This window comes from Oikopleura dioica, chromosome 2 (assembly GCF_907165135.1).
Source record: "Oikopleura dioica chromosome 2, OKI2018_I68_1.0, whole genome shotgun sequence".
In the NCBI taxonomy this organism is placed as follows: Eukaryota; Metazoa; Chordata; class Appendicularia; order Copelata; family Oikopleuridae; genus Oikopleura; species Oikopleura dioica.
This window is the reverse complement of record NC_137292.1, coordinates 4,671,320-4,685,555: the sequence shown is the minus strand read 5'-3', so window position 1 is coordinate 4,685,555 and position 14,236 is coordinate 4,671,320. Positions and strand designations below refer to the sequence as shown.

Here is a 14,236-nt window from a genome sequence, read left to right as displayed (position 1 = left end):
GTTACAAATTAAAATGTTAATGCTAGGCCGCATATCCTCCTCTTTCTCGGTAGAGCACATTTGAATATGTCTAAAGATGTCAGCAAATCTCGTGATTTGCTTTATATCATAACCCTAGAAGTTATTATCTTGAGAACTTGAAAAAGGTCATGGTTAGGTCGTGCTTATGTCAGGAGAAAATGTTTCTCTGAACAAACAACCGTGAGCATGACAGTACTGACAGACGAACCACGCTTGTAACTTGCGTTATTTTTCTTTGTATAATTGTTCAATGAACCGTCAAACTCGTCTTGTATAAGATCAAATGATTTTGCCTCGGAAAAGCATCTTCTGATTTTTCTCAGAATGCAGTTTCTCTTCCTTTTATTTTTGCCAATGTCAATTTTTGCGATAGATCCGTACGCCCATACGAAGATCCATACTGAATCCTGGAAAACGATGAACGACGAAGAGCGACTGCTACTTCTTTATAAATATACGCTCAAGTGCGAAACTGGTATGACTCCTCGTTGTCTTCTTCTGCTCATGATATTTTAAGATGCGATAAACGCCGTGGAAAATCAAGGAAAAGATCTCACTGCTGATCTTTACCAGCACATCCTTGACGAATGCCATGAATCACCAATTCTCACCATGATTTGGAAGCAATAAAAACGCAAAAATGTTATTAAGAAATGTTGACTTTATTAAGTTATTTGAGCCAATTCAGAGAGAGACTTCTCCGATTCGAATTTTGTTTGACTTCTTTTGTACAGTTGTATCTATCTGTATTATCACAGCAGAACAGGGAAGCGCTAGAAGGGATTCTAGAGCCCGCTTTTTCGAAGGTATAAAAAGGGAAACACACAGGTCGGAACATAGAAAAAAGAAATGCTATTTGGCAAAGTGGAAAGAATGATATGTACAGATTGATAAGTTATGGCAGCATTTGAAGATCGGCAAATAACATGAATAGAGTTTTTTCTTAGTTTCCAATGACCCAGTATTTTTTCCCGATGGATTCAGGGATCTGGACGCGCTCAGTGTTGGAAAATCCGAGTTCGTTGGATCGGGATCCTTGGGTTTCTCGCACAGGGACAGCGCTTTTGGCGATAGCCTAAGAATGAAGAATTAATTTCATTAATTTTTTCTGAGAAACCATAATTTTTTCTTTCATTGTTCAAATAAATACTTATCAAGATAACGATAATTGAATATCTTAATATCTGAATTGTAAAATGTTGACATCTGTTGATTGATAAATGAGTTCGATTTATTTGCAGTACTTTACTTAGCCATAAAAAAATTTCTTTTTGCACGGAACCCGGTATTTATAGAATCAATCTCGATTTATGTATTAACAGTTGTCTTGGTTTACCAGGGCTCTAAGTCTACTGGTCTGATCTGGACTAAAGTTTTAGTCCTTAGTCTAAATTCTAAAAGTCTAGCAAGACATGACTCACTCTGATCTCTTAACTAGTCGACTAGACTTAACTAGACTAAAAAATCTGATGAGAAAGAGTCGACTCTTTACCGTAAACATAAGTTTGGCGTGTCCTCACAAAATTTAAGCTAAAGATAATACCTTAGGTATTATACCGAAATTTTTTATTTTTCGACTTTACTCATCGAATATGGCTTCATTTTTGCATTGAAAAATGCCTAAAATTGTTAACATAGGCTATGTTACATAGCTTAGACTAAACGAGGACTAGCAATTTTGGAAAATCTCAAGACTAGACTAGACTAGACTTCGACAAGCAATTTTTAAAATAATTTAGATTTGACTAGACTTAGACTACTGAGTTCGGGATCAGATTAAGAATCCTGATACAAACCTGATAAGTCGCCTGAAAACCAGCAGAAACAGAAGTCTTGTCGGTAACCATCACGACGCACAATCCTTGACCCTGAGAAAAGTGCTCCCAAACTGATTTCCTCTTCTTCAATCCGCAGAGAACCGCGATCTGAAAAAATTTTCTGTTGAGCTCGAGAATTTCTTGGCTTCTTAGGAGTCCGGATCTCTGGCTAATTACCCAAATCAGTGAATTAACTGGTTATAAAACAAGCAAAACAAAAATTATCGAGATTTCACGGGCTTTTGAATGCTCGCCAACGTGATATAAGAGAAAATCGCGAATTCTACCTGATTTTCGGGAGTCAGATTGTCCTTGTTACAGTCAGGGGAACTGTATAGCGCGACGAAGTGGAATTTGCAGTTTTTGGCGAGCTTGAAGAATGAGAAATTGATCTGGACGACTTGGTTCTTGTTTGGAGCTTCGATGTGCCAGGAGCACTCGCTGCCGGGAGGAACGCGCTCTAGAATCGGTTTTAATATGACTTTGAAATTTAATGCGATAAAGAATTTCAATCCTTGGTTGAATTCTGAGCAAAAGCCGAAGAAAAATGATTTTTGAATTTCAACCAATCAGAAGCCTCGGATCAATTTTTCCGCTATCAAGAGGAAGAGATGTAGGTTTTCAAATTTTCTCGATTGTTGTTGATTTGACTGAGGCGCAATCCTCATTCAAAATAAAACGACTTCGAGTTGGTTATATATTTTTTTCTACAAGATTTTGGAGCTCCAAAAGCTTGTACATACTTTTTCCACCAGTTTTTCCGCCTTTGCGACCTGGGAAGTTCGCGCTTTCAATCGTCCTCTCCGCCGAAAGCTTTCGCCTTGGATATCGATCGTTGACAGCAGCAACGGAATTGGCATTGCCTCCACAAGCGGATTGGAATTCGTTGACTTCGCTGAAGAGAGCCTTGAATCCGGCCCGTTGAACCTAAAAAGTGAACTTTAGAAGCTATATTTTCAAGTTTATTTTCAAAAAACGGTCGCGGAAGTGATGATCCCCGGAAGTACCATCGTACGTTCAAGAAGCGGGTAATTCTAGCGAGGGACTTTTTTGTACCTTTTCGTTAGACATCATTCGTATACAAATAGCTTCTTCGGCCATTGCTTTGATGGGGCTTCGACGAATGATTCGGCAGATAGGGTTAGAGATCGGCTTTCCTGCCAAATCTTCGACGATGATATAGTCTAAAAAAATTTAGAAAAATTCATAAAAAATTTTGATGAAAAAAAATTTGTTTCTTCAAATTTTTTTAAAAAATTCAGAAATGTGATCAATCAAAGGGTATCCGATGAACGGACTGATTTTCCGATTATTGCAACCCTACCATCATTCGGATAGCAGTTTCTTTTCTGATCCAGTCTCAAGTCCGTAATCTCCAACTGCACGAATCCACCATCCTGACTCGACTTGACGCAATACCTACAGTCCGTATCAGGCAAATACGGCTTCGGATGATTCTCAGATGTTATCTAAAATAATAAAACACGTGACTACTGTCATAAGTAATTCTCTGTAATTATCGCCACCGCAGCGCATCCGCTCCCAACCTGGAAACGGATGAATTTCTAGAGCGAGAAGAGTCAAGTTATAACTTTTAGACGCGTGGTGCCATGAAATTGACCAAACTCTTTGACACTTTAAATTTGACGCTGGTTAGCGGGATATTTTTATTTGCTGATTTTGCGATTTTGAAGAAGAAAAAAGTCCAAAAACCAAAATTTTTTTTCAGAAATAAAGTTTTGCTTTCAATAATTTTATTTTTTATTCATTTATTTAATTCACCAATCAAATCTCTTCAAAATGTCTCTCAACCAATCAAAGTCCCGAATTTTTGGGATGGTGTCTGATACCGACATAAAATTTCGACAAATTTTGCGTGGGAGGCTACTCGGTTGCTGATTGGCCGGTTTGCAGAATGCAGGTTTGTGATTGGTTGAAAATTTCTACGTAAAATTTGTCGAAATTTTTTGTCGGTTCCAGACACCTCCCCGAATTTTTTACCAAAATTTTTTTCAAAATTTGTACCTTTGCTGGAGCAGTTTCAAGAACATCGCATTCTTGAGCCTCTCGACCATCAACTCCGTCGAAGAATTCCGACTTTTCTTTAGCTTCGTCAAAGGGTTTAAAGTTTTCGTCTATCCATCTGAAAATAAATTACATATCGTGGCAAATTGAAACATAAGAGCAAATTCATTGATTCCCCGCAAGAGGTGTAATTCCATGTTTTCATGAATCATCAAAAAGCTGATAACAAACCCGCCGCATTGCTTGTCTTTCGAGAGTTCTGGGAAAGCGTCGGTGGTGATGCCAGGTTCTAGTTGCGTCATCTCTTTGATCCAATCGACAAATTGGGGCACACGTGCGTACACTCCTGGCGCATTAGGCCGCGCGCAACCGATGCCAAATGATGTGATCCCATAAAACACCCATGGACCGTTTTCTCTGACCTTGCACATCAACGGTCCTCCTGAATCGCCTGAGCAAGCATCTTTTCCACCATCCTAAATCAAGAAATTTAGCCAATAATAGTGGGCTAGGCTCAGAAACCTGTGTAGAAAACCTAAGTGATGACTTGAGAAAGGTCTCTTTAAAAGCCGCGTAGCGGCTTTTTCAAAAACGAAGCCGCAAAGCGGCTTCGACATTTCTAAAGAAAAATGAATTCTCAGAAGCCGCTTCGCGGCTAAGTTTTTGTAAAAGCCGCTACGCGGCTTAAAAAAAAGACTTTCTCAAATTTTCACTCAGGTTTTCGAAGCCTGAGTCAGTTGAACGAACCTTGTAGCCCGCGCAGACCATCTGCTCGGTAACTTTATCAGTGTAGTCTGGATAGGTCAAACACTTCTCATTGCTGATAACGCGGACGACGACTTCTTGCAGCTCATCAGCGGTGGAGGTGACGTTCTTTTCGTCAGTGATTCCCCAGCCAACAGTCACGCAAGGGACGCCTTCCTTCATGCAGACTTTTTCGTCTGGTAGACAAAGAGGCGAGATGTTGTCGGAGAAATGGACCGGTGTTTCTAGCTTGAGAAGGGCGACGTCGTTATTGTAGTCTTGGGGCCGGTTGAATTCTAAAAAGGATTAGATGATGAAGGAAGAATGTCAAGGTACCTGGATGAGTGATGATGTCGACAACGTCCCTTGATTCCGCGTTTGCCAAACCCTCATCAGTCGAATCATGGACTCCAAGGAACACTTTCATTTTGAACACACCCTTAAGCTCTTCTCTGGACCGTTTCTTGATGTCGAACCGTTTTTCAAGATTCGGGAGGGTCAGTTTTGGCGACTTCGTGATCGACCTTCCATCCTCAGAAGTGACATTGACCGAGAATTTTGGAATACAGTGAGCTGCAGTGAGGACCCATTGATTGCCGATGAGTGTTCCGCCGCAGTAGTCCGACTTCTTCTGGTCTGAAAAGCAATAATGTTAATTGAATAAATGCGGTAAGGATTAGGTCCAAAAAAAGCACGTTCGTAATCCTACGCCGTCCTTCAATTATCTACAAAAAATCTGACTCTTCCGCGTAGGGCTCGTAATAGACCGCTTGTGCAACAAGTTTCAGGCGCGGCTGTGTGGGGACGCATTCGCGACCAAATTCCAGCCGGATGTCAACGTGAGCTCAAATAAACCCCATGTCAAGATAAATGTCTGAACGCCAAGTTTGAACATACAGATAACATAAATACAACAGCGGTTTACAAAAACAACTTCGCATACTAATTACAGGAGTTTCAAAAGAACCCCTTTCAAAATTTCATTGAAAATGCGTTTTTTTTTGGGGAGATGTCTGGAACCCTCATAAAAATTTCGACAAATTTTGCGTGGAATTTTCAACAAGAAATTTTCTTAGATTCGGAAACTGGCGAATCACCAGCCGAGTAGCCGCCCACGCAAATTTTGTCGATTTTTTTTGTCGGTTCCAGACACCATCCCTTTTTTTTATAAAAACTTACTCGAAATTTTGATGTAAACAGTCCAAGGCCAGGAATTTTTGAGTGCAACTTGTCCACCAACAATTCGCTTAAAATTTGGATCTTCGACGAATTCTGGAATCGTCGCTTTTTCGACTTGAGGGGCGAATAGTTCAGAAAAAGCTGCACTTGGGCTCTTTTTGTTTTTCTGCTTTTTCCTTTTCTTTTTTTCGGAAGAGGTTGGAGGAAGATAATTGTTGAAAAAGAAGTTCGCACCCAAACTGGCTTGTCGCCGCCTTCTGTGTGCTGGAAGTTGATTAAACAGGGATGTTCTAGGAGCGAAAGCTGGGTTCGAGCAAATTGACAGATCCTGTGGATTTTCTGGCAAGGGCTTCTCAGTCGGAGGCTCTGTTGTTGGCTTCATTGTAGTCGTCGTTGTCGTTGTGCTGGTGGTCGTGGTTGTGGTTGTCGCCAAAAACGCTCGCTCTCGTTTTTCATCGTCGCAAGAGACTTTTGGGTAATCATCGTCGTTGATGGATGGAGTGATGCCGGTGACGCTGGTGATCCATTTGTTGTACAAATTGACTCGGGTGTAGACTCCGGGCTTGCCAGCGCGGCCACAGCCGTATCCCCAGGAGGTGACGCCATAAACAATCCAGGGCGATTCTTCGCCAGTTTGACAGAGAAGGGGTCCACCTGAGTCGCCAGTGCAAGCATCTTGTCCGCCCTCATCGAATCTGAATTTTCGTGATAAAAAAGTACATGTTATCAATGTTTCAATTCAACAAGCGATAAAAAACTTGTCCAAAAACAGTTGGAGTCTTACCCAGCGCAGATTGCATATGGAGAGACGAGATTGTAGGGCTTCGGCAGTTTGACGCACTTGGATCGAGGGATGAGCGGCACCGACACCTGCATCAAAATGTCCGACGATTGATCCGAGTTTTCTGACGTGACGCCCCAGCCAACTGCGACGCATTTCTTTTTCCGTATTGAAAAATGCCGGGAAGGGATATGATGTCATCCCTTTTTTGGAATCAAATTTGGAGGTCAGAAAATGAGTTTGAATTGCCGCTGTCAGACCTGTTGTGATTGAATCTTAGCAGTGGCCTAGGATAGAGAGAATGGACAGCGAGATCAAAAGTGGTTTTGAAAATAAACTCGACTTGTTCAAGAGACCACAAACGTGTCGTCTACGTCACCAGCAGATTTTCCCCACTTTTTGAGTCGAAAAGGGTCCAGCTAAAGGCTTGTAAAGACGGAGTTAGGGAGGTGAAGTTTATTTTGCACACAAATAACGTAGCATAAAAAGGTTCTTTTACTTGAAAAGAGGGTCCAATCTCCAAGTTTTTATAATAAAAGAAGTCATTCTAGAGCCGTGAAAATCGAGTTATAAAATCGATTCGAGTTCAACTAACTTAATAGCCACTTCGTCTCCCCTGCTGCACGAAAATCCCTTCTCCCCGCTACAGGTTTACGTTTTTCCCAATTACGGCTCCGAGCAAAAGTCACGCCACTCGGCCCCCAAAATCCCCCGCCACAATCCAGCTTAGAAGAACCCAAAAACGTGGCTGCCGCGCCACATAACGTGCCGCGCAGAACGCCCTGATTCTCTTTTATTTCAAAGGGACCACAATAGGGAACCTTAAGCTTCCGCTGCTGCGATTTATCCCTTTCATCCTCTGTTTCTGTTTTTCTAAAATTGACCCTTCCTTGTCATTTATTTTGAGGTTTTTGAGAAACCCAAATTCGGTCTTTCCATTCTAGAGTCATGAAATATTCAATACTTTCCTGCGCTTCCGGTAGGCAAATTGAGCTGTCTGGTAGACAGATTGGTCGAACTTCGGAAAGATCTCCCATTGGTGCTGGCTTGACAAGACGGGCAAGAGCGATATCGTGTTTTAGGATTCGTCTTAAGAAGAACTGTAATGAAGAAACTCTGTATATACTTTTGAATAGAAAAGTCAGTAATTAAAGTATTGAAAAATTTATAAAGATGAAAATAACACGTCAGTTATGGTCTCTTGTTTACCTCTCGTAAGATGGATGAATCACGAACTCCCGAATATCAATCGAGTCAATATGCTCTTTCTTCTCCGAAATCTTATGCGCGCCAAAAAGAGCATATCCTTGCGCCCCATATCCAGTCGGAACACAATGGCCAGCAGTCAGAACCCAGTACGGCGAAATCAGTGTCCCTCCGCAAGTCATGCAGCCATCCTGTTGGCAAGAGACGATGTAGGTTTGCCAAGGCCAAGAATTTTTAACAGCGTGCTCTCCGCCGATAATTCGCCCGGAGAATTCCACTGGGGGTGCTTTTGGCTTTCGAACGGTTACGTGAAATTTAGCGCATATCACGAACGAGTTTTGACATAATGCTCCACCCATGTTCCGCAATTTTTTCTCCAGGAGAAAATGTTACTATAACTACACATTTCTCTTCTTTTAGAAAGAAAATAAAGTTTTCCTCTGGGTCAAAAAGTAGGTCACGTGACCGTTTCCTGAACATCTGGAACACCGCAAATTCCCTCTTTTTGCCAGCCTTTTGCGTCTTCATTGTCCGGCAACTTGAGGCCCGCACTACTCCTGCTGGTTACATAGTCGCATATTTCATCTTCGTTCGGCTCGGATAGGCCAGAATCAATGGATTGGTATTGGTTCACCCAGCTGCTCACGGTCTTGAATTTGGTGTAAACGGAGGCCGATTCGACGCCACATTCTTTGACAGTATTGACGATTCCATACAGGACCCAGGTGTTGTCTTGAGGAAATCGGCACATGATTGGGCTTCCAGGAGCAAAAGAACACCCTTGTTTCTGGGAAAATGAGCCAGATCGAGCGCAGTTTTCGTAGAGGCCGTTTATGTTGACGTTGTAGCCGTGGCGAACATTGCATCTTTCTTCTTCCATCGGCTCGATTTGCGTTTCCGTCTGTCCGTCGGGGCTGACAACGACGCATGTGGATGGCTTCCCGTCCAGACAGAATGATGGAGGAGGCAAGCAGATGGATGTTGACGACTCGCGGGCAAGTTTAATCATAGACACGTCCACGCTATCAGGATGGTCGATTACCCGACGAACTCGGGCAGGGGAACCATTAATGATGACGCTAATTGAGGAAAGACAACGGGAAAAAAGATTAAATTAAGAGACTGATCAAATAGAATTTCTTCTGGATGAACTTATGAACTCAAATGTCAAATGTCATTGTCAAATGTCATGTCAATGTCAAATGTCAAATGTCAATGTCAAATGTCAATTGTCAATTGTCAAATGTCAAATGTCAATTGTCAAATGGCAAATGTCAAATTACAAATGACAAATGTCAAATGTAAAACGTCAAATTTCAATGTCAAATGTCAATGTCAAATGTCAAATGTCAAGTTTCAAATGTCATAACGACATGATGTCTTTCCATTTTCCTTATCGTTGCTCCAGAATCCCTCCTCAAACAGTTTTTAGAGGTCAGAACAAACTCTCCGCCGTGAAGAATTGCACCTCCGCATTGTTTACAATCGTCTCCGACACAAGAGTTAATTTGGACACTGTAAGGAAAACTGCCCACATTTGACTTTTGGCCGTCGTAAATGCTGGGCTCTATTCAGATCGAGTTCGATAATACTTTTTGTTGGCAATTTTTGAGACGAAAATGAATTGATTATGCATTTTTTGAAGGCGAAAATGCGTCAAAAACCTTGTCATTTTATGCTAATTTGGATCTTTATCCCTCAGAAGAACCCACTTTTGAATTACAGTTCTTTCAAAAACAATGATTATCCGAATCGTCATTATTGAACTTCTCTTTCATTTTTGTCAAACTCGCCATCGACATTGACACCACCAATGAACACATGAATATCCTCTCTCTCCGCTGCGATGCGCTGTTGAATCGCCTCCGTCGCGTTTGTCGCTGATTTACTGCATTGTAACACTGCCTAAAAGAGGAATTAGGCGAAATTAGTTACTTGAGAGCAGGATGGATTTAACAAACGGAAAATCCAAACCGTGAACACTAATTTTTGCTAGCATAATGCTGTATCAAACTCAAGATCTTTGGGAATGAACTAAACACGGGAAAATTTAAGGACCCCCTCGTCAGCTTTTTTCAAAAATCAAATTTCGGAATTTTAAAATTTTGACCCCGGAAATGGTTTTCGGGTCAAAAAAACGATTTTAAGGCTCTATTTTTTGGGAGTATATCTCGACTCTAACACCCTTAAAATCGCGTTTGAAAATTGGACTTTTCGCCGAAAATTGACGAATTCACCCAAATTTTGGAAAAAGTATTGATTTTGGACCAAGAATCTTGGTCAAACATTTCTCTTTTCAAGTTTTTGAAGCAAATTTAACCTGAGGACCAAAAATATGTTGTTTTTAAATTTTCATTTTTAAAAGGAAAAACCTAAGGGGGTCCTTAAATCGGTAAAAATTAAATTTTATCACATTTAACTTCCGTATTTATTCGAGAAAGAACAGGTTTATCGAGAAAATCAGGCAATGTCTTATCGAATCAATAAATGCGCTCATTTCACGGATATCGAGATCCTTAGAAAACTAATCCTATAAAGCAGATTCACTGAGCAGAACCACTCGACATGTGTTTCCAATTAAACGAGGCCTTCCATGGTGGCTTGTTCGTGAGCGAATTTGCAGGCGTTTTCAAATTCATGGGTTTGTTTTATAATTTTCAGCAGAAAAAATCGGCTCTCAATTTTAGCATTGCCAATTTGATAATCGTCTTTTGAAATATTTAATCTTTATAACTATCATTTCGTAGAAAAAGGGAAAATATTTGATCTTAAGTCGGTAAACAACAAGGTCTTTTGTGGTTATAAGAAAAGAGGTACATGCTTCTAGAGTTGGTGAAATCCTGATAGTTGGGGCCTTATCAGCCAATCAGAGTCGAGTTTTCTTTCAATCAGCCAATCGAAAGCGAGATATCCCCCTTAGAACTTTCATCCATTCATAGCTCTTATCCAACGAAGAAGAATGATCTGGAAACTTCGACTTTCAAAAGTCAAGTTGAAAAGAAAAAGCATGAAGAATTATTCCCAGTCCTTGAAATTCGGAATCCGTCTGCTCGGTCAGTGACAGATTTGCGGTCCTAGCTCTATTTGCATATTGAGCTTCTAATTGGCGAGTAATTATTGTCCTTACTTTGCGCTTTCAAGAGCTCATACACATAAAAAGTCACGTTCAATTTTCCGCCCTTTTTTACAAAATTCATCAAAAATCAGGCAAGCAAATTCGTTGTTTTGAGACACATCAAGAGTCGAAATTGAGTTTGGAAATTTAAAAATCTTGTCAACCTTGCGTTTGAGAAATGTTTTTAGCTTCTGATCTCGCAATCAATCGGTCAAGATCCTAACCCACTTACGCCCATAAGTAAGGACGTACCCTGGGAAAAATGTTGTGTTGACAGATTTAGGCTTATTTCTCCTATTTTTATCGAAAAAGAGGAAAATTTTCCGGTAAAGAATCTTAAATGTCGATCTTGGGGAAAAGGCCCAACATTGATTTTCAAAAAATCTAAACTGGATTTTCCGCTTTTGGAGATTTGAGCGTGTTCCTGCGGCCGAGCAGTATTCACGTTGGGCAGCTTGTCGCCTAATTGAATCTCTCACGCACTTCCCAGCCTTGTTCAACCCCCTTTCTACTTGTGTTTTTGCTTCTACAGAAATTTTATTCAATGACAAAAACGAGCTCTTTCACGTTATAAAAACTGAAATTGAACTTGATTCTCGATCAAAAAATAAGAAAAAATTGAAAGAGAGAAAAAGATGAAAATAAAAATTATAAGTCGGAAAGTGTCTGAATCCGGTGGTGAACGTTATCAATGCCCAGCAAAACATCTATAAAAATATCGCTCGTGCGCGCTAGAAAACTAGACATTATCCAGCGCAACGAGTTTTCGAACTCCCGGTTGGGTTTCTCCGTCTTCCTGTAAAATATAGCAATGAGTCATTGCCGATGACCCAGTTTGATATGTAATAATGGATTCAGGTTAATTCAAGTAAATATGATTCTGATCAATAAATAGGATATCAAGTGAAAGCAGTCATCGTCGACTAGAAATAAGTTTAAAAATTATTGTTTCTTAAATCGAAATGCCTACTTATGGTTTTTATTTTTTTCAAAAATCAATCGGAAAAAAGCCAAAAAAGTTCACAGTAGAATTGAGATACCTCAAATCGTCAGGGGTTAAGAATATTTACTCCTGCTCGATAATACAAGTAGTAAGCTGTTAGGTGTCGCCTTATCAGTTGAAGCGAAGTTGAGTTTGTTTAAAAGAGAGTCCGAGATTTGGCCTGAGTCGATGAGTCTTCTAATGTCGTTATAAATCGCTCAAAGCGGCTCACTAAGACGCGCTTTACAACAATGAGTTAACACTCGCCGCGATTCAAATGACAAGACTCCAGTTTCCGATTATTTTTGACAACAGAAAAATGATTTGGCGGTGTATATATATTACTTCCTGTTTTGGTAACTACGTAGGGTAACTAATCAAATCAAAACTAAAACTAGAAAGCAAAAAAGAATGATATGGAATTTTATTTTCATACAAATACGAAATGAGAGGACTTACTCATGATTTTTAATAGGGTTGGATATAAAGGGAGCTGCCAAAAATTTTGGTCAAAAACAGAAACTTCTTGGTCCTTGAAAAAATTATTTAATAATAATTTGAAAAATAATTAAATAAAATTAAATAATTAATAATATATTATTATTTAATAATTATTTTTATAATTATAATTTTTATTACTAGAATTATTTATTTATTAAATAAATTATTTTAATAATATTTATTTTTCTAATTAATTTATTATATTTTGAATTATAATTTTTGAGCTTAAGAAGATCGAAAAAAATCTTCAAAATTTTGAGAAATTTTGACGCACCAAGTTAAATTCTTATTATCAAAATTCAACAAAAATTTCTACCCATCAATCTGAAATATTTTTTATGTTATATCTTTTCGTAACTTACATGTGATATGTGCAAAAACCCCAGTAGGGAAGTATTCTTATCATTCTCCTTCTTCTTCTTCTTCTTATCACAAAATTTCTTTGATTCTTTCTGTATCAGATGTTTCAAAGTTCTCTTCTAGAAAAATAAAAAAGCGTCTTCCCAAAATATCTCAGGTCAGAAAAAGGGGTGAACAGATGGAAAGTCTTTGGTGAAACAAAACGAGCGGTGAAAATCATGAGAACGCGCGATTCGCGCGCGAGCGCCATCCAGGAGCATTTTTTCTTTGCTTGCGCGGGGCCGATATCTGGTTTCTTATGGGGTTCGAGGGCTCGGAAATAAGTTTTCGGAAAAATTTTAGGGCTTTTCATATTATCAAAAAATCAAGTCAATTTCAAAGATTAAAAACTTCAGGATAAAAACCATAAAATCTTTATTTTTTCAATAAATATCATCTTTTTAACTAATTTACTTTGCGATTTTATATATAAAATTAAAATGGAAGGCTTATGTACCAAAGTTATCGTGATTTTATTTTCTTGGAATCATAAAAAATCTAAATTTTAAGAGAAAAAACAACCTGATGTAGTTTTTAAAAATCAAAGGACAAATTATTTCAAAAATTGAAGCCTAAGACTATTGTATTAGTAAGGGCAGGAATTTGCCATCTAAAATGTTTAATAGACTTTCGGTCTTTCCGTCGACCAAATTTGGTCACCTTTATCCCCGCGTTCGGCACGTTTGATCGCCAGCCTAGATTGTGGTCGGCACGTTGTTAATCTCCTCCTTGCTCCTGTAACTCTTACAGACAAGCGGCAAATGCCAATAACAGAGCTTTTTGTTCTCAGACGCAACGGAGGCTCCAAAGCGCGAAGCTCTTACGTACTGACATTTTACGGTGCTTTAGGGAAAAACACGATCTTTGAAAGTTTAACTTATTGTAGTGACACCCTTAAGAAGTAGACGAGAGTGTTTTTCTTCGCTTGCCCTAAAGCGACTATCGGGCTGGAATAACGGTTAAAAAATTTGAAAATCTTAAGGGGATCACTCCGAAATTGCTGTTTGAAAAAATGCCGAATTGAGGGGTGGATCCTTAAGGATTTTGAATAAAGTGGTCAGTAAAATATTTCGTGATCGTAAGCGGAAATCGATGTTAGTCACTTTCATTTATTGTACTGACACCCTTAAGAAGTGGACGCGGGTGATTTTATTTCAGTTGCCCTCAACCAATGATCGGACTAAAACATAGACAAATAAAATTTTCAAAATCTTAACGGGAACACTCCGAAATCACTGTTCGAAAAAATACTACTTGACTTTAGGGAGAGGTCCTTGAAAATTATTGAATTAGAGGCAAGTTTAATTTCTTGTGATCTAAATAAGCGGACAAGAAAGTTTTTGTTAATGTTTCTAAATGTTCAAAAGTCGACTTGTTCCAAAGTCAACAAACAAAAACGCAACAAGTAATCAAACACGCTAACAACTCGGTTAGCGTTCGGTCTATTTATTGCGATTCGGTATGAA

At 39.3% G+C, this 14,236-nt stretch overlaps 1 protein-coding gene and 1 long non-coding RNA gene across 2 annotated transcripts; both read right to left on the bottom strand.

The window, feature by feature from the left end:
* Positions 1-675: 675 nt before the first annotated feature.
* Positions 676-8,782, bottom strand: LOC145697796 (transmembrane protease serine 9-like). Its single transcript, XM_081775007.1, has 15 exons — positions 8,240-8,782; positions 7,777-8,066; positions 7,488-7,656; positions 6,571-6,725; positions 5,787-6,481; positions 4,944-5,243; positions 4,611-4,903; positions 4,095-4,339; positions 3,864-3,981; positions 3,163-3,307; positions 2,895-3,022; positions 2,582-2,765; positions 2,126-2,298; positions 1,818-1,946; positions 676-1,096 (listed from the first exon to the last, which is right to left on the bottom strand). The coding sequence occupies exons 1-15, from the start codon at positions 8,780-8,782 to the stop codon at positions 965-967; spliced, it is 3,699 nt and encodes a 1,232-aa protein (XP_081631133.1). The 3' UTR covers positions 676-964.
* Positions 8,783-9,171: 389 nt separating this feature from the next.
* LOC145698680 (uncharacterized) lies at positions 9,172-12,907 on the bottom strand. Its single transcript, XR_014133937.1, has 3 exons — positions 12,734-12,907; positions 9,541-9,678; positions 9,172-9,338 (listed from the first exon to the last, which is right to left on the bottom strand). It is a non-coding gene; the product is annotated as an uncharacterized LOC145698680 (long non-coding RNA).
* Positions 12,908-14,236: the final 1,329 nt, after the last annotated feature.

Excerpts from the sequence above, each read along its gene's own strand:
- LOC145697796 (XM_081775007.1), bottom strand. The coding sequence starts at position 8,782 with ATGATTAAACTTGCCCGCGAGTCGTCAACATCCATCTGCTTGCCTCCT. Across the intron at positions 2,299-2,581 it reads CGGAAAAACTGGTGGAAAAA|AGCGCGTTCCTCCCGGCAGC; the intron begins GTATGTACAAGC and ends AACCGATTCTAG. Across the intron at positions 1,097-1,817 it reads GTTTTCAGGCGACTTATCAG|GCTATCGCCAAAAGCGCTGT; the intron begins GTTTGTATCAGG and ends CTTCATTCTTAG.